Source organism: Meriones unguiculatus, chromosome 2, assembly GCF_030254825.1.
Source record: "Meriones unguiculatus strain TT.TT164.6M chromosome 2, Bangor_MerUng_6.1, whole genome shotgun sequence".
NCBI lineage: Eukaryota > Metazoa > Chordata > Mammalia > Rodentia > Muridae > Meriones > Meriones unguiculatus.
Window position 1 is genome coordinate 164,682,016 of NC_083350.1, and position 23,695 is coordinate 164,705,710.

A 23,695-nucleotide genomic window follows, 5' to 3' on the forward strand; every position below is an offset into this window, starting at 1 on the left:
CATCAGTGAAAAGGGCCCTTAGTTTTTTGGGTTGTTTTTCCCCCTACATTTTCCCCATACATTTTCTAAGAGTACTTCCCATACACAGCTGAAAACTGAAGTCTTTGAGGAAGTACCGGATGTAAGGCAAATGGTCACACTGGGGGCTGAGAGAGTAGTGAGGGAGGACTCCCACAGCCTCCAGTGCATGGTCTGTGGGTACAGGCACGGAGCCAGGATAACTGCATTAAAGCCTTTAAGTCTGGCTCTCCAGGGACTTCTCCAATTCCAATGAGCTAGGGCTACCATGTTACTTCTTAACAACTCTCTACACACTAGCAAAGGGACTTGCGTGCAGACACTGCATTCTATCACTCTTTGTTGTTGTTATTTGTAGACTTTTAATTTCTTGTGGACAACTATGAATATACTTTCTGTGGTTTGAGAATAGATTATTTTTTTCCTCTCTACAGTGAATTCAAAATTCTTTACAACAACTAAAATTATTTTCATTTCTTCCCAACAGTCTGAAGTGACAAGTTCTCTTATTTTTTTTTTTTTTTAACCTAGGAGTTGCTTGATGAGGTAGTGAGAAGACTGGCCTGAAACTCCTGGGCTCAAGTGATCATCTGTCTCCCTTTAACTGTGGCTAAAAAATATCATGACTAATCATCAGGAAGTTTATACACTAAGATAGTATAATGTCATGATGAGGCACATGCTATTTTCCCCCTGCATATCATATGGTCAACAATACCCACTGATAACCAATTTCAACATCAAAATCAAGCTATTATAAATCCACATTGGATTTAACAGGTCAGTTATTTCTACTTCATTGCTGGAAACTGTCTTGAGAAATTACTCAAATTGTAGATTTAGAAATGAAGCCTTGCATCAGCTATCTCTGCCACAATAACAACATAATGTAACACATTGTTTCTTTTATTCTTCTGCCCCCTCAAGAAACAGGGATTTTATTCTGAGGTACTGGTTCCTATACTGACCTCTGTCTGGGTTTGAAGGACAGTTTCTACTGAGTTTAAAGAACCTGTCTCCATAAAATACAGCCAAGCACCTAAAAATTTCTGTGCAAAATTTAATTATCAATCTATTTTTAGATAAGAGTACTCCTGTTCTTTAGAGATTAGAGAACTGAGTAAAATAATTTAAATAAGTCAGCCTGACATGATCTCTAAAAGTTGCAATAAATCTGACATCTTGATTTCCAGAAAAACTTTTCAGATTTTAGCTAAATGAGGGTTGTTTTCGTATGTCAGCGTTCAACAGTTGCCAGTGTTTAAAATCACATCCTTGCCCTCTCAATGTGGTGGTGCTTGCCAGCATTTGGGAGGTTAAGGCAGGAACTCATTACAGGTTCAAGGCCACTTTGGTTTAAGTGAGTGGCCTGGGATACACTGTGTCTCAAAAACAAAACAAAACAAAAGAATGGCCTCATGATTTTTGGTTGGTAAGTAGCTACAATTTACAACCGTAAATTCGGTGGCACTTTCAGAGCTGCTACTGATTTCACGTTGAACATCTCAAAAGTTCAAATGAACCCTTCCAGCCTTAAACCACGGAAATTCAGGGAAATTTGGAATATGCTATTAATACCTAATCTTTTTTGAAAACCGACTTTACTCTGGGTAAATAACCATCCCCGAAGTCATTGGTGAGGTCAGAATTTCAATCTGGAAGATCATCTTTCTAGCTCAATCTGGTTAGCTCTTCTGTGTTAGTCAACCTCTTTTCTCTTGAATTTCACTTTTCTGACCATGGTGATCAACGCATATTTTTCAGTGCTTTTAACGTAATTCGCTTTCTCCAGCCACACAACTCTTCTGCAGCCAGACCGCCCTAGTTTCCTCCCCTATTGCCCTGGTTCCACTAGGACCTCTGCTAAACCTTAGGAAACAGCACATGACCTCCGGGCATCCAGGATCTCCACACCCCGGCACCGAACCGTGCGTTTCCCCCGGCTCGCAATTTAAAACCGTCCTCGGGCTCCCCAACCCCTAATGAACCTGCGGCGTGAAATTTAAATTTGAAAAACCCTAAATAAAGAACTCGCTCCCCTTTCTCTAACCCTCAGCCCCGCCCACGAGCTCTCACAGGCCTCCACGAGAAGCTGCAGGAAACCGGAGGGGGCGGGGCGGTGACGTCACGACGCCGGCGCGTCACGGAACGGCGGCGGCTGCGGCGCTGGCGGTGGCTGCGGCAGCGGCGGCATTTTAGTCTGCGGCGGCGGCGGCTGCGGGGCTGCTGCTCCTCCCAGCATCCCTGGCGCGGCCATTTCAGCCCCATCTTGGCCGAGTGGAGGGAGCTGCAGCCGCTGCTTCAGCAGTTCGAATTTCAGTTTTTCCGGGGTCTGCGAGCCGGCCGCGCCGAGGAGAAGCGGAAGACGCCGCCACCGGTCCCCCCACGCCGCCGAGCGCCTCCGCTCGCCCTGCCGTTCCTCCAGCCGCCGCCGCCGCCCCTCACGCGCCCGAGAGCCGCGAGGAGGCCGGGCCCGCCGCCGCGGGTGGCTCCCTGAGGGAGGCCAGACTGCTGGCCTTCCCCGCCCCCGAGCGGGCTTCCGCCGCCTCCGCCGGCATGGCCCCCGGGCTGCGCTCGGGCTAGAGCCCGGGACGGAGGGCTGCCCGTCGCCGCGGACCTCCAGCCCCGTCGGGAAGCGTCGGTCCCGGCCTCCCCGCTCCGCCTTCCTCCTCCGCGGCGCCGCGCGGGAGCAGCCGCGGGCCCCGGCCAGAGAGGAGCCCGAGCGGGGCAGAACCGCCCCTCACGCCGCCGCCGCCTCCTGCGCCCTGCGCTCCACCCCCAGCCGGGCCTGCTGACCGCGCCGAGCGCCGGGCTGGACTGACCGCGGCGGCTGAGCCGCGGGAGCAGCCGTCCCGCCCCTGAGCCACGCTCCGGCCGTCGCTGACGGGCTGCCTTGAGGCACCGCGGCCGCGGGAGGAGAGGACGAGGATGTCGCGGCGCGGCGCCGGTGCCCAGGACAGACCGTGACTTGCGGCGCGGGCCGAAGACCCAGGCGCGAACTCGGACTTTGTCTTTGGGGGCCCGTGCTCAGCCCTTCCCGGTTTCCGGTGGGATCCCAGAGGAGCCTCTGTTTCTCCAGCCTCTTCCACCATGTCCAAGATGCCGGCCAAGAAGAAGAGCTGCTTCCAGATCACCAGTGTCACCACGGCCCAGGTGGCCACCAGCATCACGGAGGACACCGAGAGCTTGGACGACCCGGACGAGTCGCGCACGGAGGACGTGTCCTCCGAGATCTTCGACGTCTCCCGGGCCACGGATTACGGCCCCGAGGAGGTGTGTGAGCGCAGCTCCTCGGAAGAGACGCTTAACAATGTCGGGGAGGCGGAAACTCCCGGGACCGTGTCCCCGAACCTCATCCTGGATGGGCAGCTGGCAGCCGCCTCGGCTGCGCCCGCCAACGGAGGCGGCGGCGTGTCGGCCCGGAGCGTGGCGGGGGCGCTCGCCCAGACCCTGGCGGCGGCCGCCGCCACTTCGGGGTCCGCCCCGGGGCCAGGTAGTGCAACTCCATCTCAGCCCCCCACCACTTGTAGTTCCCGTTTCCGCGTGATCAAGCTAGACCACGGGAGTGGAGAGCCGTATCGGCGCGGCCGATGGACGTGTATGGAATACTACGAGCGGGATTCAGATAGTAGCGTCCTCACTAGGTCCGGGGATTGCATTAGACACAGCAATACTTTGGAGCAGACTGCGGAGCGGGACAGCGGCCTGGGCGCCACCGGAGGGTCGGTGGTGGTGGTGGTGGCCTCCATGCAGGGGGCGCACGGGCTGGACTCGGGAACTGACAGCTCCTTGACTGCTGTGTCACAGCTACCCCCGTCGGAGAAAATGAGCCAGCCCACTCTCGCCCAGCCACAGAGTTTCAGCGTTGGGCAGCCACAGCCTCCGCCGCCCGTAGGTGGGGCTGTGGCTCCAAGTTCGGCGTCGCTACCGCCGTTCCCGGGAGCGGCGACCGGGCCGCAGCCAATGACGGCAGCCGCTCAGCCAACTCAACTCCAGGGAGCGGTGGCCGGCGGCGCCCTCCCGGGGCCTGTTGCCCAGGGTCTACCACCGACGAATGTAAACCTGGCGCAGCCTGTTGCCCTGGCAGCTCAGCCGGGCCAGGCGGTCGGCTCTTCGCTGCCACAGCATCCTCAGCAGTTCGCGTATCCCCAGCCTCAGATACCACCCGGGCATTTGATGCCGGTCCAGCCCTCGGGCCAGAGTGAGTACCTGCAGCCGCACGTAGCCCTGCAGCCGCCAAGCCCTGCGCAGCCCTTGTCCACAAGTGCAGGCGCGACCTCTGCTTCTGCGGCCAGCTTTCCTCTGGGGTCTGGCCAGAGCGTCCCCTCCTTGGGTGCGCAGATGATGGGCACCTCTTCCCAACCCAGCGAAACAGTGGCCCCTGGTCCGGTTTCTGGCGGCCAGGCCGCGCCTAGTCAACCGCCTGGAGTGGCCGCAGCTGCTGTAGGAGGCGTGGTGCAGCCAGGCTCTGGGCTTACTGGGACTGGGCAGCCCCAGGCCGTGCAGCAACCGCCGCAGATGGGTGGCAGTGGTCAGCTGTCGGCCGTGCCTGGTGGTCCTCACACCGTGATGCCCGGAGTTCCAAACGTGCCTGCGGCGGTACCCGCTCCAAGCGTGCCTAGTGTGCCCACCACTTCTGTTACTATGCCAAATGTACCCTCGCCACTGGGCCAGGCTCAGCAGCTGAGTAGCCATACGCCAGTCAGCCGGAGCAGCAGCAGCGTCATCCCACAAGTTGGGCCACCCTTAGTGCAAGGCACACACAGTGCACCAACAAGTCTACCACAGTCTGACCTAAGCCAGTTTCAGACTCAGACCCAGCCTTTAGTCGGGCAAGTTGACGATACTAGAAGAAAATCAGAACCCCTACCTCAACCACCACTTTCTCTCATTGCTGAAAATAAGCCTGTTGTGAAGCCTCCAGTTGCAGATGCCCTGGCAAACCCCCTTCAGTTAACACCTATGAACAGTCTGGCCACCTCTGTGTTCAGCATAGCTATTCCTGTTGATGGTGATGAAGACAGGTATGGAAAGTTTTATTTTAAGTATCTGGTAGAATTGCTTGGTTCAAACATCTTAAAATATTGGGAGATTTTATTTTTCCACTGAGGCCTTTTTATTTTTAAAACTTAGTTTAGTAAAATCAATTCAAAATTTTGAAGTAAGAGGTGTAAGAAGAGAAAAGCTATGGGATGTTTGTTTGTTTGTTTGTTTAAGCAATTAAATGGGTAGTGATTTAACGCCATTGATGTATTTCAGCTTAACAGTTTAAAGATGAGAGCTGGTATGCCCCCTCCCCTATCAATGAGAGTGTCTTTTTCCAAGGTATTAATTACTTTTCCGTTTTTATGGCATTTTTTTCCAGTTAGTTTTGAAACTCTAAGACTGAAAATAAGAAAGACCTTTTTCTGGGAAAAAGTGAGTGGAGCAATAGTGAATTTGGGAAGACTGGGAGAGAATGGTAAAATGTGAAATCTATCTTTGACTGTCCTAAGTCAGCTTTTTAACAAAAGGGAGTCATGAGGGTTCCCAGTAACTTCTCAAAGATATTACTTTTGCTTAAGAACAAAAACAAAAAACAAACAAAAAAGAGAGAGAAAGATAGATGTTCTCCTATCATCAGTTTTTAGTATAGGGAAGGGAGGTGTGAAATGTTTAAACAGTAGTAAAAAGAGTTTTTGAAATGAAATGTCTGTAGCCAACTCCCACTACCTAGAGTGTAAGGAAGAGCTTTTTAGTAGGTAAGGCCAAAATTTAGTGTATTGCTACGCTATTCTATAGCAGTTTATGTTTGGTTATGACCTGCTTAGGAATTGTAGTATTTTTTTAGGAGCTGTCACATAGACCTTTGGCTTTACATAATTCCAACCTTGTTAAAAACTTAATTGCAGTATATTAACACTACATTAAAAATAACAGAAAAAGAGTTGGGTATCCTATGCTCTAGGTTTAGGAGAGAGGTTCATTTTAGGTGCTAAAAGGATCAAAACTTGGTTTGAGTTTCTAGAATCATTGGTATGTAGAAGACTACCATGAAATATTAAAGCTTTTCTATAGTCCCTCACAATCTTAACTTTTGACTTCCAGTTATCCCTATTTTGTTTTATATACACTTATGGTAGTTTAAAAATGGTGACTGGCATTCATTCATCTCTGGTTTTGTAATTCAAAGTTCATGATTTTTGTAGCCAAGTTGTAGGAAGTCTTTGTTACACTTGAGAACTCAGTGTCTATAAGTTAGCTAGTCAACTAGCCAGTCACTGAAACATTTAATATAGGTGGGATTACCAAGTTAAAAAAAGAAAACAAAACTGATTTCATTAGCAACTCAACAACAAAAACCCCTCTTTAGTTACTCCTATCTTCAGGGTTAGGGCCATATTTGACAGGCAGATAGAGTTTACCTTTCACCTTTGATGGTGGTGAATGGTACCTTATCTTTTCTAGCTAGCAGGAACCTGTACTTTCTAAATTGGCAAATTATCTTGTACTTAACCCTCTCTGATCTGTACACTGCCCTGTATCTCTTCAATTAATGACTTTCCCAACCTCCTCTTTTACACATAAAACCTATGAATGAAGAATACATCTTCTATCCTCTTCACACATTTTGCAGTTTAAGGCATCTACAGTTATATTCCTCAGAACTTAAAAGAATAATATATTATTGAAGCTTGAATCTGTTGACAGATGGAAACTCTGAGACACACTCCATTTGAGTCTGTTCTGCAGGTGCTTATATGTTTACCTCACTGCAGTAATAATCTCAGAAATCTTATTTCCAAATACAGTGAATGTTTTAACTGCTTATAGTGTCATTTCATTGTTATATCATTTGCATCAGTTGATTCTTTTCAAAGGTTTGATTGTGTGTAATCCCATTTTAAATGTGCCACTTCTTTCCTTTACCCCAGTCTTAAAGTCTGCCTTGTAAATTATCAGTTTTTTTAAATTGATTTTTAACATGCTAGTTTCCAAGATGTAATCTTACACATTTGATGTTTTGTCACTAGACAAACACACCTGGTGAAGGAATGAATCCATTAATTAGAAATAGAATTTTGTTCTGTTTGTTTATTTAAAGAAACTCTTTGTAAAAGAAGACATTCTAAAGCTTTACACTTGAGAATGTTTTTCCAGGCACATGTGTAAATTATCTAGATGAATAACTTAAGAAACAGTACTAACTAGAAACATTATTTTTAATATAATTTGAGGTTACTTTCTTAAAATCAGTATCATTTATTATCCTTCAAATATAGATAAATTGGAGTTTTGAGGGATTATGTCTTAAATTTCATAAATAGGTTAACACATATCCTAAGGAAATACTTGTAAATATTCAGTTTTTGTTTAAATAACAGATTTAGTAAGTAGGTTTTAGTTCTTTTGTTTTTAAACAAAAGGAAGGAGGACGGGAGGTTAACAAAAGGTAGGGTTTAGGTTCTTACATTGGAAGCCCTGTCATGGTTTTGGTTCCACACAGGGGCCTATTGAACCAATTTTAAGATTATTTATATGAAACAACTGCTGTAATTGATACCTTTAAAGGCCTGATACAAATGGTCCTCAATTATCATTAGCTGCTGACCCTACATTATTAAGTATCAAGTTGTAAGATTTTTCTAGCCATTTTGATTTTAAAAATTTATGATTATATACATTTAAGACTTCTCGTATCTAATTTGTATTAACTGATGGTTATGACTGTTGATAAAGAATTGTGTAGTCACTTTTACAGTGAACATTACAAACTTTGCTTATTACCTGTACATTTAACAGACTTCCTTTACTGTAAATGAGAGGAGATGTAAACTATTACTGGCCCTAAAAGGAGCACAGTACAGATTGTTTTCCATAAATAACTGACCAGTGTGAACTCTGAAGGTAGCATTCCAGGAACTCATGAATGGCTATAATTGTGAACTGTCAACTGTCTAACTGACAGTTGAAAACCTGATTATTGTAAGGATCCCATAGTTACATATAACTCTGTGTTTTGTTGGTTTCATTTGAATAGTTTGATAATGACTAGTAATGCTAACTGGCATTTGTTGGTATGTACTATAAATACAAATTTCTTCATAGATATTTAATGGATTTCACATATATTTAATGGACTTCTCTCTTTTTTAACTTGAAGTTTAAGTGAGAAGATTTTTTTAATATATACACACACACATACATACCAGGAACAACACTGTTGTAAAGCATATAGGCCCCTTGTTAAGAGCTGTGTTACAGAAAGGTTTCCCCGCACATAAATTTTAAAAAATATGAAAGCTCTTTAACTTGAATCTGTTTCTTTGGGACCTTAACTTTTTTTTTTTTTTAATCTATTGCATTATAGAGGTAATTTTGATCTTCTAGCAAGATACTGTTTTATGCCAATCTAAGGCTTTGGGAATGCATTCTTACCCAGTGGTTGGTAGTCAAAGTATAAAATCAGATGTATACATGGCATTATTTAGTATAAAAACTGATAATGGTACATTCAATTGAAATATCTAATCACTAAAATATACATTAGTTGTGAACAAGAATCTAAATAAAAGAAATTCTGAATTTACAGAAAGGCTGATTTTCCAAAAAAGCTGAAATTCCTACTGTTATATCAGTAGGCTCTTGGCATTTTCTATTCACAGGGACACATATTTTAAATTGAGAGCTAGTTACTATGGGCCAAATGTTTACTATTTTAAAGAAAATAAATGCTTACGTGTATATGGATGAAACATATTTGAAGTAACTATTTTATACAGGTTTTTTTTTTCATGTAGATGAAAGAGAGGTCTGGAATCATAAATTATTAAGTATCTTGTTAGAAGTCATTTTATATAGTATTAGAAATAGGGGGACTATGTCACCCTGAGAATAAATACAGCATCAGTCTATTTGTTCTTTAAGGCTCTGGCAGCATTCATTTGGAAATGGCATGACACTGGGATTATGCATTTGGGATGTTGCTACTTTGGAGTGGAGTTTGTCTCTTTTTGTACTAGGAGAGAGGTTAGATGCTGATGTCCTGTGATGATCCATTAAGCAAAGGCTCCCATCCTCAGTCTCCTTCTTAATAGAGGGAATTGATGTTAGGAAGGTAGAAAAGAGATTTTGATTTTTTATTTCCCATAATGGCCTGAGTTTTAGGGGTAGGGAAGTAATTGAGTGACAGCAGATAACTGAGATGAAAGAAAATATAGTAGAATAACATTTCCAGTTTGGTCTTAGAAGAAAGGAACTTGTCAATAATGAGGACTAATAGTGTAGTTTTTATAAATTACTTTTAAATGATTGTTTTAGACCATTTTGTATTTACTTTTCTGAAGAGGTGCTGAATAAATGTAAAGAGACTTTATAAAAAAAAAAAGTTAAATGTAGTCTAGTTAAAAGTTAAATGTCTAGTTAAATGTAGTCTAAATCATTTAGTAGATGCTTATGAAAAAGATCAGATTATTTTAAAATAAGAAATTGTAAATATTGGTATTATTTGTGGGGTATTATGCAACAAAACATGGATTGGAATAAACCTTTAAGCTTGTAGTTTTTTCTTTATACTCAACTAGTGGTTTAAGTTACTATTTTAAATAGTACAATACTGATGGGTACGTCTACAAAGAAATGTACCTACATACTTCACTGATCTTTCCCATAGCTAATCAAAGACATGCTAATTATTCAATATTTATTATGTTTTTAGCCAGGTATTGCTTAAAACAAAAATTAGGTGGCCTTTTGGGAGGCAGAGGCAGACTGATGTCTATAAGTTCAAGGCCAGCTTGGTTTGCATAGTGAGTTACAGGCTAGCCTAGACTACACAATGAGACACTGTCTCAAATATCAAAATGATATGCCTCCCATAAAGATTGACCAGCTTTCTTTATCATTCCATGACACTACTAAGTAGACTTCAGTGTGTATACTTCAAGTTTGAATGATAATATTGAAAATAATAGATATTAGCTTCTTTATGTCTATAAATATTTGCATAAGTTAAATTTTATGTTTGTTGCTCAGAATTTTTCAAATCAAAGAAATTTAGATTCATTTTTATTATATATGAGTGTTTTGCTACATGTGTGTATGTGCACCGTGTTTATATTTGCTGGCACCGATGGAAACCAGAAGAGGGCACCAAATCCCTAGTAAAGCGAAAATCTGCAGCTACTTAAGTTACTAATAGCATTGCTGTTCACTTAGAATGTTCACCATTTGTCAGGCTAGGCAGGGCAAACAAGTGAAATTGATTGTTAGTTTAAATTACCTTAGTCTCTTTTTCTGAAAGTATTCACTAAAATTTGGCTGGAGTTTTACTCTATAGAAGATAAACTTTTTTTTCTGGCAAACATGTCAGTTATAAAGAACATTGGAATATTTTAACTCTATTTTGAATGTTTTAGGCTGTTACTGTTTTATTTACAGCCTTTATAACAGGTAAGATGTTTAATATGTGAATAAAGGATTTCAAAATGAAAATTTAAAGCCCATTAGTTTCTAAAATAGAATTATTGTTTTACCATTTGGGAGGTTATGTGTTAAACCAAACAAATCCTTTATATAGTTTAACTCTGCCATGAAAACAGGCAAAAATGAAAAAGGGTGTTCTTTTGATTAAATAAAATCAACAGTATGTTTGTATATTAACATATGAATGACCATTACAGACAGTTAAATCAGACATACCTGGATTAAAATCTATTGTTGCTGTGTGTTTGGGATAGTGGCCTTTAATTAAGCAAGTCACTTAGCCTTTTGAAACTTCTGCTTCTTTATGTGAAAAATACGGGTAACTGCCGTGAAGATCTTAATCCTAATGCTGTAGTACACTTTTTAATACACTTTCTCATGTTGTGGGTGACCCCAACCAGAAATTTATTTTATTTACTACTTCATAACTGTAATTTTGCTACTGTTACAAATGGCAAATATCTGATATGCAAGGGTATCTGATGTGACCCCTGTGAAAGGGCCGTTCATCGACCCACAGGTTGAAAATTGCTGGTTTAAAGTATTTACTTTGATGTGAGTAATCTGTTACATAAGAAATTGGAGTAAAATTCCCAGCTCCAAAATACTTCTGCAGATTATCCCTTATAATGGTACAAATTTTACCAGGAGTTTTCAGTTTTGATGTGCAAGTATAAGACTGATAATGGATGGATGTTTTGCCTGCATGTGTGTGCCTGTTAGTGCCCGTGGAAAAGGAGAATAGTGCTTTAGTTGAGTTGTAATAAGAATTATAACAAATTGTGTTCTAATCTTGATTCTTCAACTACTTTGCTGATTGAATTGATCAAATCATCTAATGCCCCTCAGATTTTATCATCCCCTCTCATTGGTAAAGTTAGAATTTGGGTTTTAGTCATGTTTTGAAGTTCTGTCTAGTCCTATTGAGCCCATACTTTCAGGTGAGTTTGGGAAGAACTTTTTGTCACAATCCCCCACAGCTTTGCCACTACCATTGTATGATTGATTGGAAGAAAATGAAGCATGCTTCTTAAATACTCAAATACTTGAGAAGTTAATTGAATTCAAAGTAAACAGCTAAAGGAACAATACACCAGTCATTCAATTTTTGTAGTGTTCTCCAGGTAGTAAACATTAGGGTACAGAAATAAGATTGTATTTGATGTATATGTTAGGTGTTGATGGAGTAAACAGTTAAGTGCTAGTGAGGAATAGTTTAAGAAATGTGATTTCTTAATATAGACTGACTTCTGTTTAGACACTGTGCGTATATATGCATGTAGTTCAGAATGTAAACTATCCAAACCAGGATAAATTGAAAACTTCTTACCACTGTTCTCCACCCACCTTCTTCAGAATCAACCCGTTATTTGTACTCTTTGAGACTAACGTTTGAACTGAGTTTTAATTAAGAGGGCCATTCCCATTTGATCACTGATAAGAGGTGATTTGCTAAGCTCAGAGAAATAGCAGCTTCTTGCAGAGAGTGAGGCTCTGTCAGACTTGGTAAATTATTTGATTAATTTGACAGGAAGCAGAGTGAAGAGCTTAATACCATAGTAAGTTTAGATTGTTACATTAACTTTCCAGTTGCTATTTAAAGTATTTCTTGAAGCTTTTATTTTAAGTAGTGTTTATCTTGTAGCTTACTTCAATACCTATTTCAGTGATTATTATATTATTGTATCACATTAAAATGTGATAAACTTTAAGGGTTTTTGTGGGCTGGAGCTTACAGTAAGTCCCAATAGTCAGAATTGTTATTTGTCAAATATGCTATATAGTTTCATGTACCTAACTATAAATTTAATTATTCTCTTTGCTTCAACATTACCTTGATGATGGTGAGATAACTTGATGCATGTTAAAATTCTCTACCAAAAGTTGCATTTTGTACAACATAAAATTAAGCTTAATTGTATCAAACGCTATATAAATATAATTCCATTTGATCTTTTCAACAACCTGTAAATAAGAATTTTAATCTCTTTTATGGACTAAAAAAAGAAACACTTAAGTCTGCCACTCCAAAGCCAGTATTCCTTTGCTTTATTACTTAGCAAACAATGAATGTGGGAAGGAAGGAAAATTACTATACCATTAATAAATGGTTATATTGTGACCTTTTACCTGAAGGATTCTTACAAGCACCTAATTCACACATAATATTGGAATAGGCTTTGTTGGCTGTTTGCTTGTTTAGTTGGTTGGTTGGCTGTTTTTTCGAAACAGGGTTTCTCTGGATGCCTTGGACTGGCTTTGGAGAACAGGCTAGCCTTGAACTCACAGAGATTTGCCTGTGCCTCTGCCTCCCTGAGTGCTGTGATTACAGGTCTGCACCACTGCACCAGCCTGCCCGTGTTGATTTTTCACTCTGTTTGTCTGGTTTCTCTTTAAATCTTGAGTTTTCACATACAGAACATTTTTGCTGAGTTGAGGCTCATACACCTCTCCCTTTAAGCTTCACAAACTTGATGGCTTTGAGGTGTGGGATATGCATATATGTGTTTCTTCTCCGTACTCCAGTTACTCTACAAATAGAATATCTTGCTAAAGCAAGTGGATATAAGTTATACCTGTTTGTCACATGCTAGTATTATTGTTTTCATGTACTGGGAAATTAATGTGACAGACTTGTATTTAAAGCCAGGCAATAGAGAAAGAAAAGGCCCTTGTAAATACCAGTGGGCACAGTTAACAAACAATTACTTTGAAATGACATAAAAATTGAGGGGACTAAGGGCCTAAGGAAAGCTCTGCTAATAAGAATATTTAAATGTTAAGTGAAACGTAATAGCACAAAGATAAAAATGACATATTCTCTTTTGCAAGAAATTATACTTGAAACCAGTTTCTTAACAACTGATTTGAAGTGAATATAAACTACTGCTCTAAAGGACCTGTAAAGCAATTCTTAGAAGAATGAGATGTAGTTTATATTGAATTTATTGCAGTCATTTAATGAAAATGCTGTTTTCTTGTTTATAAACATTTTTCAAAACTACTGAATAAAATATAACCTTTCCTCTTCTTATTGTACTTTATTCCATAGATCCTTTTCACAACCTGAGGTTTTTAATATTTGATTTATAAAGAACATTGTATCATTACAATTGAAAAAATGGTGGCATTTCATAACATAAGTCATGTGACTATTTTTGAAGCCAGTTTGCCTAGCAGGTGAATTTGCCTCAAATTAAATATAGATATTTCCAAAGTAAAAATATCTGAAGTTCTGTTTTTAAAATATCATCTCTCTGAGTATATTTGATTTTAAATGCTCTTTATAAAGAAATTCTAATTCTAAGCTGGAGAATAAATTCCAAGTTTTCTCTATCCTCCTTTTCCTCTGTCATCTTCTTTGGGTTATTCCATTAAAGTTGAAGTTTCTAAAAAAAATAAAATTTAAAAAACTAAGGAACAGCAAATCAGTTCTCATAGTGTCCTGGGCAGACCTGCATTAGTTGGTTTTGGGAGGAGCCAAATTAAGTTTTCAGTTCATTTGCCTTTTATCTTACTTGCCTGACTTGATTTTGAAGTACAGTGGGGGGAGAGAAAAAAAAAAAGGAATCTAACAGAAGTTAGAAGATTTTAGAATTCTCTTATATATTTTGTTGTTGGAAGATCTAATCAGTGCTTTGCTTGCCCTATGACCCAGTTAAGAAAAGGGGTTCAAAGAAGAGAAAGTAAATAGATGAGGGAAAGCAGTAAGAACTATACATTGTTAAAGAGTCCTGATTAACACAACAGCTTCTTAGGTGATTCTCTGTTATCCAATGTCAGTGTGACTTTTTTGGTTTTTCAAAAGTGGTACTTATTGGTTAAAAATCTAAAATGCTGTCTGAAAAGTGATTGTGCATACAACATAGCTTGATTCAATCCAGGTTTTGAAGGCATGATCCTGTTGTTTTTAATTTGATGATCATTGATGATTGCTATTGCAGACAACTTTTTAAGGTTTTTTGTTGTTGTTGTTTTTATTTTCTGTAACTCCTGTGTGCATGTGTTTGTGTGAATGTGTGCTATGTGTCTGTCAGTGTGCATGGAAGCCACAAGAGGTTGTTCAGTCTTCTGGAGCTGCAGTTACCTGAATTGTTCTGACTCACCTGACATCCTAGCTAGGAATTGAAAGCCAGATAGATTGCCACCTACTCTGATATTTGGAAAGTTACTTTTGTTTGATCCACTTTTGATCAGTGAGATAGAAATAGTAATCTTAGCCCTGTTAGGTAGAGCTGTTGTGGAAATTGAGTCAATAAACGTAAAACAGTTTAACATCTGGTATACAGCAAGTATGTTCTTTTTGCTATCTTTATACTATAGCATGGATCAAAGATTTGTTTTTTGTTTTTCCTTGTGGCCTTAAAGAAGAAAAAAGATTGATTGATCAATTGAGTGAGTGGGTGATTAAGTGGTTAATTGATTTGGCATCAATTTTATGGAGCTCAAGTCCCATGCAGTTACGAGTGGATCCTGGGAACTAAATTTGGGCCCCTTAGCAACAGCACTTTGTGCTGTCAATCACTGAGCTATTCACTTTAGCCCGAAGTCAAGGATTTTTAAAGTGATGTAACAGGTACTTGTTAACACCCCTAAAGTACAGGTAGTTGGTGAGGAAGACATTAGAATTATGCAAAATGAGTGAAAACTGCTTGGTTTGTCAAAAGCTTAGCTCCTTGAGGAATTATTTCTGATATACAGAGTCAATTATACATACTGGAATTTGCCAACATTAGCTCAACAGTTACAGTTCTGTGGTGTTAGCCCTAGGGAATGTATCTCTAGCTATATTAGGAATGAGTGATATAGTTGATGTTGCAAGATACTTGAATACTCTGTGAACCCCAAAATTGTGTTGTTTACTGAAAAAAAAAAACTGTTTCTAGTTGTGGTAAGGCTCAGCTCTAGCACACACCTTTAGTCTAAGAGCTTTCTGCTTGAATATTTTGAACAGGATTAAATAAAGTAAACCATAGCTCAAGAGGTAGAGCAACTAGCCAGTTGTCGGGGAATGAACATAGGAAAAGACAGAGAGAGTAAGAGGAAGTCAGGAGGATGAATAGAGAGACACATGAGACACACAGAAAGTAGAAGGGAAGAACCTTCAGTTTGAGGATTTTTTGAGACAGCATGGGGAGGCTTCTTTCCTTTTGGGTCGTTCGTTGGCTAAGGAAGAAGGTTGTCTGGGTGCTTTCTCCTCCCTGAGTTAGTAGGCTTTCACCCCAGCATCTGGCTCCCAAGTCTTGATTGGTAAAATCGATCAACTGAAATTTGTTTAAAACAAGTTAAGTTTTTACCCTTTAAAGGAGCATTATACTAATGCAGGAAATTAGAACATGTCCATACAGTTGCCTTGTGCCCCCGCCCCAAACTAGCTCAGAGAAACTACACACATTAACAAATTCTAGGAAACTATAGCTTAATGTTATGCATAGATACTCTACTGGAGCACAACCTAACAGCTAAAACTAGCTGACTCTTAAGGCATCTGATACAACTTTGTGTTGATAGGCTCTGAACCGTTTATGTATATATGCACACAATTGAATGTTAGTATTTAATGTTATCTGTTACTCTTTCTTTTAGAACTTTGATACTGAATTACTATGGGTTCTGGAGAGTGAGTGTGTGTGTGTGCATGTGTGTTAATTTCTTCCAAAGTATTGTTTTAATCTATCACAACGTTTTCCGTTTTCTTTTTCCTTTTTCAAATTTAAGTGGTTACACTGTGTGGGAATCTAAAATCTTCCAATTTTGTAAGTACTGATTATACTGTACATTCTCAACTTCATTTCCATTTGATTCTTGGATCTCACAGGAATCCTTCAACTGCTTTCTACCAAGCGTTCCATTTGAACACGTTTCAGGAATCAAAGAGCCTCTGGGATAGGTATGATTACTTAACATGGAATGCATACATGCAAAAGTGTATGCATGAATTGCTTTGCATAAAACTGATCTTTGCTTTTTTTTTAAAAGGGGGTGGAATCACATGCTGTGTAGCATGGGACAAAGCAGCAAAATAAACCAAAAAGGCCTTTCTATAGAATATAAATGTGCTTTTTATTTTACTGCATTTTTTGTATATTATATCTTTAATTTTTAAGGTTTTACATATTCCATTATCTTAAAATAGTCACTGCATATATATCTTAATGCAAAACATTTTTCTATTGAATTAGTCTTCATTTTTGTGCTGTTTTATAGGATTTATAATACACACACATATACACACACAGAGAATGTTAACTTCAAACTAAAAAACTGGAGGATGGACAAGACCTGAATAACAAAATTGTCATTAATTTTGACAAATTGTTACCAACTTTGCTTGTCAGAATATCATAAATCTATATAACAGTTTGTAAGCCCCCAAAACAAGGTGCTTTTTTTTTTTTTTTACAGAGATACCATTTAGGTCTTATTTTTCACTTTCAAAAAAACAAACAAAACACTTGGATTTCATTTTTGGCAAAAGATACTTTGGTTTATCTTTCTGCTTAACACATTTTTAAATAGTATATGCTTTGTTCAGTTATTTGGCTGAATGTTTATTCGCAATCCATCATTGTGTTTAATTAATAGGAGTTGAGCACAGTGTTTTTTAAATTCCCACAAAGCTTGTTAGATTTTTTTTAACTCTGCCTGGCAATGCATTTGTGTCATCTGGCATATTTTTGGATAACACTCATGGACTCAACTCTATCTCTTTCATAGAAAAGAGAGTTGCTAAATGCATGTACATGTCATATTAAGACATGGTCTGCATTGCCTTAGTGGTAAATGGCAAAACTTTCTTTTAATTTTTAGGCTTAATTTGTTTGTGTGTATAACTCTAAAGATATTTTCTAAGCAAAATATCTTGTAGATGGTTTGTTCTTTACTTAACCAAAAATCATATTAAACAGTTTTTTAACAGGAAGTTTTAAAATTTGTAGGGCTATGTTTTTATATAACCAAGTTTTAATTAGTTTTGCTCTAACATTATAAAGTATTATAAATACATATATAAATAGATATTAGATGAAACAGACTTGAAGTTTTAGTCACTCAAATAGTACTTGAGGTGTACCTTAATCTTTTCTTACATACAAAGGAGATATAGTACTCTGTTTGAATTTAATAATAGCTTTAAATACAGTTCATTTGTAATATCTATCTCTCATAAACCGTCATGTCAGTATGAATGATGTGTTATTTTCATTTATACGTTGTGGAAAGGTTTGATCCTTATTTTCTATCATTTGGATATAATATTAAAGTGGTCCTTAAGTTTCATTATAAAACAATCATAGAAGTTACTTGCTCAGAATTTGTTGTTCCAACTAAATACGTGTTCTCTTTAGTAGATACCAAATACTTTTATCATGTCAGAAATGAGGCAGGTTGTTCTACCTATATCATTTCTCATTGGATAAAAATTATTTCTGATCTGGGGAAAAGGCAGTGGACCTGAACTTGAATCCCTATTACCGAAACAGACCCAGATGTAGCAGTCCAGACACTAGAAGGTGGCAACAGAATAATCCCTGAATCTCACTGGCCTGCTGGTCTACACAGTATAGCCAGTCAGCAAGGTGCAGGTTAAGTGAGAGACCTTGCTTTGAAAAATAGGATGGAATAGAGTAAGATTCCTGATGTTGACCTTTGGGCTACACTCACACACACAAAGTATTTTCTCTTTTTGGAGCCTGTTGTCCGGAACCAAAGAAGTTAATGGGTATTTGTACTGTTGCCATTATAATGAGAGTTTAATATTGTAGTTATTCTTCACTATAAGCTGGCCTGGTTTGTACCAAGGTAACAAACCCAACACAGTGGAAACTGGTCAGTAGTTTCCTTTTAACTTTTTATCTAAAAAAATCAAGCATAGGCTGGAGATACAGTTCAGTAGTAAGGTAATTATACGCATGCACCCACATGTAGATGTGAACACATGCATACACACACATGCACACACACGTGTGCCAAGTAGGAAGTGACAAACTTTATTATTTCTAAGAGGATAGTCTATACAACTTTATTTGGCATATACCTACAGCCTTCATAGCTGTCACTGATGAAGCAATATGGTTCTCTTTATTCATAGCAGTTGGGTTAAAGGTTTTTGTAATCCTGGGCTTAAAATGTTTACTTTTGACTCTGCTTTGGATATCACCTAATAGGCTAATTTTGGACTCTTGTACATTTGGGGGTTGTAATTTTTTTCCTTTTTAAAATTTGCTAGGTAAATATTTTACAAAGGTAATTCTGTTGTTAAATAGAACTATTCAAGGATTTAGGATAGTTCTCAACCTTTCTGATGCTGTGACCCTTTAATACAGTTCCTCATGCTGTGGTGACTCCCAGCCATGAAACTATTTTGTTGTTATTTCATAGCTGTAATTTTGCTGCTGTTATGAATTGTAATGTAAATATTTGCTATGCAGGTATTTGATATGGACCCCCCCCCCAAAAAGAGGTTGCAACCCACAAGTTGAGAACCACTAATTTAGGAGGCCATAAGTTCTGTATAAGATGTGTCTATGTTACCTACATATTCTGGCATAATTTTGCTCATTCATTTTTCCTGATAACATATTTCAGGCTCCTGTTTCTGAAATCATGGAATGACTTTCAGTGGAGGCAATGTTTTTGAGATTTATTTTTATTGTTGGGAGGTATGCTACTTGTGTGTAGCATAGAGGCCAGAAAAGGGCATCAAAATTGAAGCTGGAATAACAGGTGGTTGTGAGCCATCCTGGGTGTTAGGAATCAAACTTGGGTCCTCTAGAATATCTGGAAGAGCTCTCCATTGAGCCATCTCCCCAGTCCTGGGGATAGCTTTTAAGCCTGCTTTCAATAGTCATGCCTGGATACTTTACTTTATCAAGTATCTAAGAATACAATTACAATCTAAGAATAACTAATACACTATTCCACATTAACTTACTAGTTCTCCTTTGTTTCTTCCTGTATTTAAGTTAGAACTAACAATTTGAGAGGCTTTAAAATAGCCAGATTGCCTCTGTCTATATTCAGATCATCTTTTCTGAGGTGCCCAGTGGTTTTATTGCTTATGTACTGAAACTGAAGCTACCCTCAAACCTTTCTTTTCATCATCTTGTAGGTACCATTGTAGTTTCTGTGTTCCTCATTTGTCAGTTTTGCAGAGTCCAGGGCCAGTTGGTGAAAGTATCTATAAATATAAGGGAAGTGATACTGATAGCCCAAAAGACAATGTAGGTCTTTCTTTCTTCTGTTGATTAAAATTAATAAAGCTTATATAATTAGCTTTCTAGGAGGTTCTATCATTGTGAAGTTTATTTTATGATATCCTTACTTACCAGCATTTTAATGATGCTAAATTTTGAATACCTTTTTGTGCTCATTCTCAGCTTACTTAAATCTTCCTATTTTTTGTTTGTTTGTTTGTTTGTTTGTTTGTTTTTTAGAATTAGTTTAGAAAACTTGTCTCAATAATCACTGGGAATCAGACATCATTAAGAGGTTCTGTCTTGAAAGTTTAAGTATAAGAATTACAGTAGTTTTACCCTCTCTTAAGATAAATAAAAAGTGCTAGAAAGAAGAACATTTAGACTAAAGAGGAAATCGGACTGCTTATAACAATTTGCCTTATGGAGAAGCACTTGGAGTGTTTTCTTCATGAAGAAATTGATAAAATTTAGTCAACAAGTGATAAGCACTTGCATGGGATACATTATTTCTTTGAGTTATCTTGTCCTTATGGTAGCAGCAATCGTTAAATGTAAATTAATAAGGAGAGTGTTTAGATGCCATTATTAGACACAAATTTACTGATTCCTATAATGTCAGGAAAAACTAGATGGTAAAATTCAATGCCTACGTCTAATAATGAGTTTGGTTTTACTTTGCGAAAAGATAGCCAGATACATAATTACATAATTAAAAACAATGCCCCATTTATAATAATACCCAAGCAGTTTACACTTCAAAGGAAGGTTGGAGTCATTAGTCAGAGCTACTTCAGGAGATATTTTCTTAGTTGAAAAGTGGATAGAGTTTGGTATTGCAGAGCTAGAGAACCGAAGAAAAGGAGCAATTCAGTTAGAGAAACAGTACCGTATTGGTTAGTATAATAAGCATGGTTGGATGTGATTTATATGTAATATAAAAACAACAGAGATGAAAAACTTGATTGAACAGAGAAAAAATATGGTTGTCAGAAAGTAGGAATCAGTAAGATCTTACAGCTCATGGATTATAAGCACCTAAATGACTCCAAAGTGTCAGAAACCCAGTTGACCGAGGAATATTTATATTCTAGGATATATTAGATCAGAATAGATACATAGATGAGGTTTATAGTTTTAGCTATTTTATGGATTAATTGGCAGACTGTTGGAAGCATCTAGCTGTACAACTGGGTAAAGAAATATAATATAGAAGAAATTTTTTAAAACTCTGTATTTAGAATCCAAACTTTAGAACATGCCAAGATTCCAAGGAAACATAGTAGAATAAGAGAGTGGGAAGGTCAAGTCAGAACCATAAGCAATACCACCTAACATTAGAGATAAGAGCAGAGATAATATGAAAAGGGTGTTTTGAATGGGAACATTTGGGAATATTGATTCCTAAAAACAGGAAGAAAAAAATGTTTGCATCTGCTCCTAGGCAGATTGTCTGCTGATGGAGTTTTAACCATAAATCTTAACCTCACTCTTTGCAGTGCTGTTTCATTGGTTCCTAAACATTTCCTCTTTTAGTTTTTTTATAGTTCATTTAGAATACCTGATAATACCAATACCTTAGAATACCCGATAAACTGAAACCTATTTTCTGCACACAGACAGACTTCAGAATTGGCAGCTATTCACCAGGCTACATGGTTTTGTTTCTTCCTTTACCACCTTTTTGTTGTTGTTGTTGCTTAAATTACTCAACGTAAATCACCCATCCTACTTTCAGAGGTCATGGTAATTATTTTCAGGGTATAATTTCAGATCAGTCAAAAACACATTTGTTATATTTCTCACTAAACTTTTAAGGAAACTAATTTTTTTTTTCAGCTAAAGTTTTAAATAGCAGAAAACTAAAAAAATTCACTATTTTACAAAATCTAGTACTTTCCAGCAAAAATTTGTTAGGAAAAGCCTTTTATTGGGCTTGTTCAGACTAAAAGAAAATTTAAATATACCCTAAAATCACTGAACTAGAACAAATAGAACATCTTTCTTTTGTTATTGTTTTGTTTTTTCATTTTTTCGTTAACAGTCTTTTCTGAGACTGATTCTCCAATCAAGGAGCATACATGGATATAACCTAGAACCCCTGTCCAGATGTAGCCCATGGCTGCTCAGTATCCAAGTGGGTTCCCCAGTAAGGGGAATAGGGACTGTCTCTGACATGAACTCAGTGGCTGGCCCTTTGACCTCCTCACCCCCTGTGGGAGGAGCAGCCTAGCTAGGTCACAGAGGAGGACTCTGCAGCCAGTCCTGATGAGACCTAATAGGCTAGGGTCAGATGGAAGGGGAGGAGGACCTCCCCTATCAGTGGACTTAGAGAGGGGCAGGGAGGAGAAGAGGGAGGGAGAGTGGGATGGGAGGGAATGAAGGGGAGGGGGCTACAGCTGGGATACAAAGTAAATTAATTAATATAAAAATTAAAAGTATAATTTTAAAATTAGCAACTCATAGTAAAATATACTGTTTCCTATTAAGAAAGTATATAGATTTTTATTGCATATACTCAAAGTACATAACTGGTCTCCATTTATTATTACATTGTATCTTCTACCTCCAATTTCAGTATTTTATTTTCTGTAATGCCCTTTGTAAATTTATAAATTTGTAGGGCTGGGGAGATGTGTTAGTGTTAACGCTAAATCTGTATAGGGCTATGAACACACACCTCAGCACTGAGAAAAAGGAAATAAAAAGTGGATGCACAAGGGAAATGACTCAGTGGTTAATGCTTGCCACACAAGCATGAGGACCTCGCTTTGATTCCCAGCACACACATTGTGGGAGTTGGGGGAGCCAAGGACAGCAGCACACATCTGTTCACTGTCTGCACTGGAGAGGGTCCCTGGGGATTAATGGTCAGCCAATGAGAAGACCCTATTTCAAAATCTAAGGTAGAAGAGTGATTGAGGAAGACACTTGATGTCAACTTCTGGTCTCCATGTCTACTCCCCAACACACATTCACATGAACATATACATACATGTTCACACAAAAATTAAAAATACTTGTTACAATGCAGAGGCTTTTTGACTATCATAATATATTAGATCAGTTATAACATTTGTTGTAGTTTCTGTGTTAATTTCTGGGAACTTACGGTCTTCCCATGTTTTTATTTTATCAGGGCTATTTGGAGTAATTGCTTATCTTATATATTTCTAAGTTCATATTCCTAATACATAACCTATGGAATAACTATGTGTAAAGTGTAGGGAACTTTTGAATAGTTATGAAATTATATCTACATGTTTATGGGTAGTCCTATAGAATTTTAAGACTATTTTAAAAGAAATGTGATTTATACTTGAAAGTGGAATTGTATATGACTGTAAAGATATGCATTGAAATAGCAAACACAGAAGGCTAAGGCTGCAGCTCTGAGCAATGGACCGTTCACCTACTTAAGGTCCTGGGTTCAACACCTAGTATTTCAAGGAATTTTTACAAGTTATTTAAGGAAGTCTTACAGGCTTGCTACTCAGGGTCTCATCACTTTTCAGATTAATGCTTAGAAATTTTTAAGTCAGTTTATTTGCCCTTCTGCTCATTGTTTTGTTCTGGGTTTTGTTTTGTTTGTTGTCCGTAAAGAAAAGTAAGTTAAATGATGGTAAACAAAAATCTAGTTCATAAATAAAAACTTCTAAGAGCACATTGTCAGTTAAGTGGGATTTTTCTTTCTAATGATAAAAAATACTGTTAGATTATGGTTGACAAAGGTTTCTAGGTACTTAAATACTTAATATTTTAATGTTAAAATTTCAAAGGACATCTGATTAATCTTTATTCATATATAACTAACTTGGCTACCTATATTCATTTCAGAACAAGACTTTTCTACCACTTGGAACTTAATAGTAACTTTTCAAATAGGACCCCGTTCTATATAATAACTAATTTTTTAAAATACTTGCTAAAGGAAAAAAATTGAAATAGAAGTATTGTATTTCTTAAACGTAGTTTTTAAACTGTGGAATTACCATTATTTGTATAATATGTGTATTTTT

The 23,695-nt window shown here is 38.5% G+C and overlaps 1 protein-coding gene across 3 annotated transcripts in view; it reads left to right on the forward strand.

Moving 5' to 3' along the window:
• Window positions 1–2,633: 2,633 nt before the first annotated feature.
• The window catches only part of Tsc22d2 (TSC22 domain family member 2), a 44,417-nt gene continuing 23,355 nt past the window's right edge, over window positions 2,634–23,695 (forward strand). For 2 of the 3 annotated variants that reach the window (XR_009590111.1, XM_021647630.2), the window contains exon 1: window positions 2,634–5,042. Coding sequence is in view for 2 of the 3 variants with exons in the window: in XM_021647630.2 (XP_021503305.1) it covers window positions 3,109–5,042 (1,934 nt within the window). In the remaining variant the exon portion in view is untranslated. Of the gene's footprint in view, window positions 5,043–16,300; window positions 16,373–23,695 lie in introns of all 3 variants that reach the window. The other variant, XM_021647629.2, reaches the window with a different exon arrangement.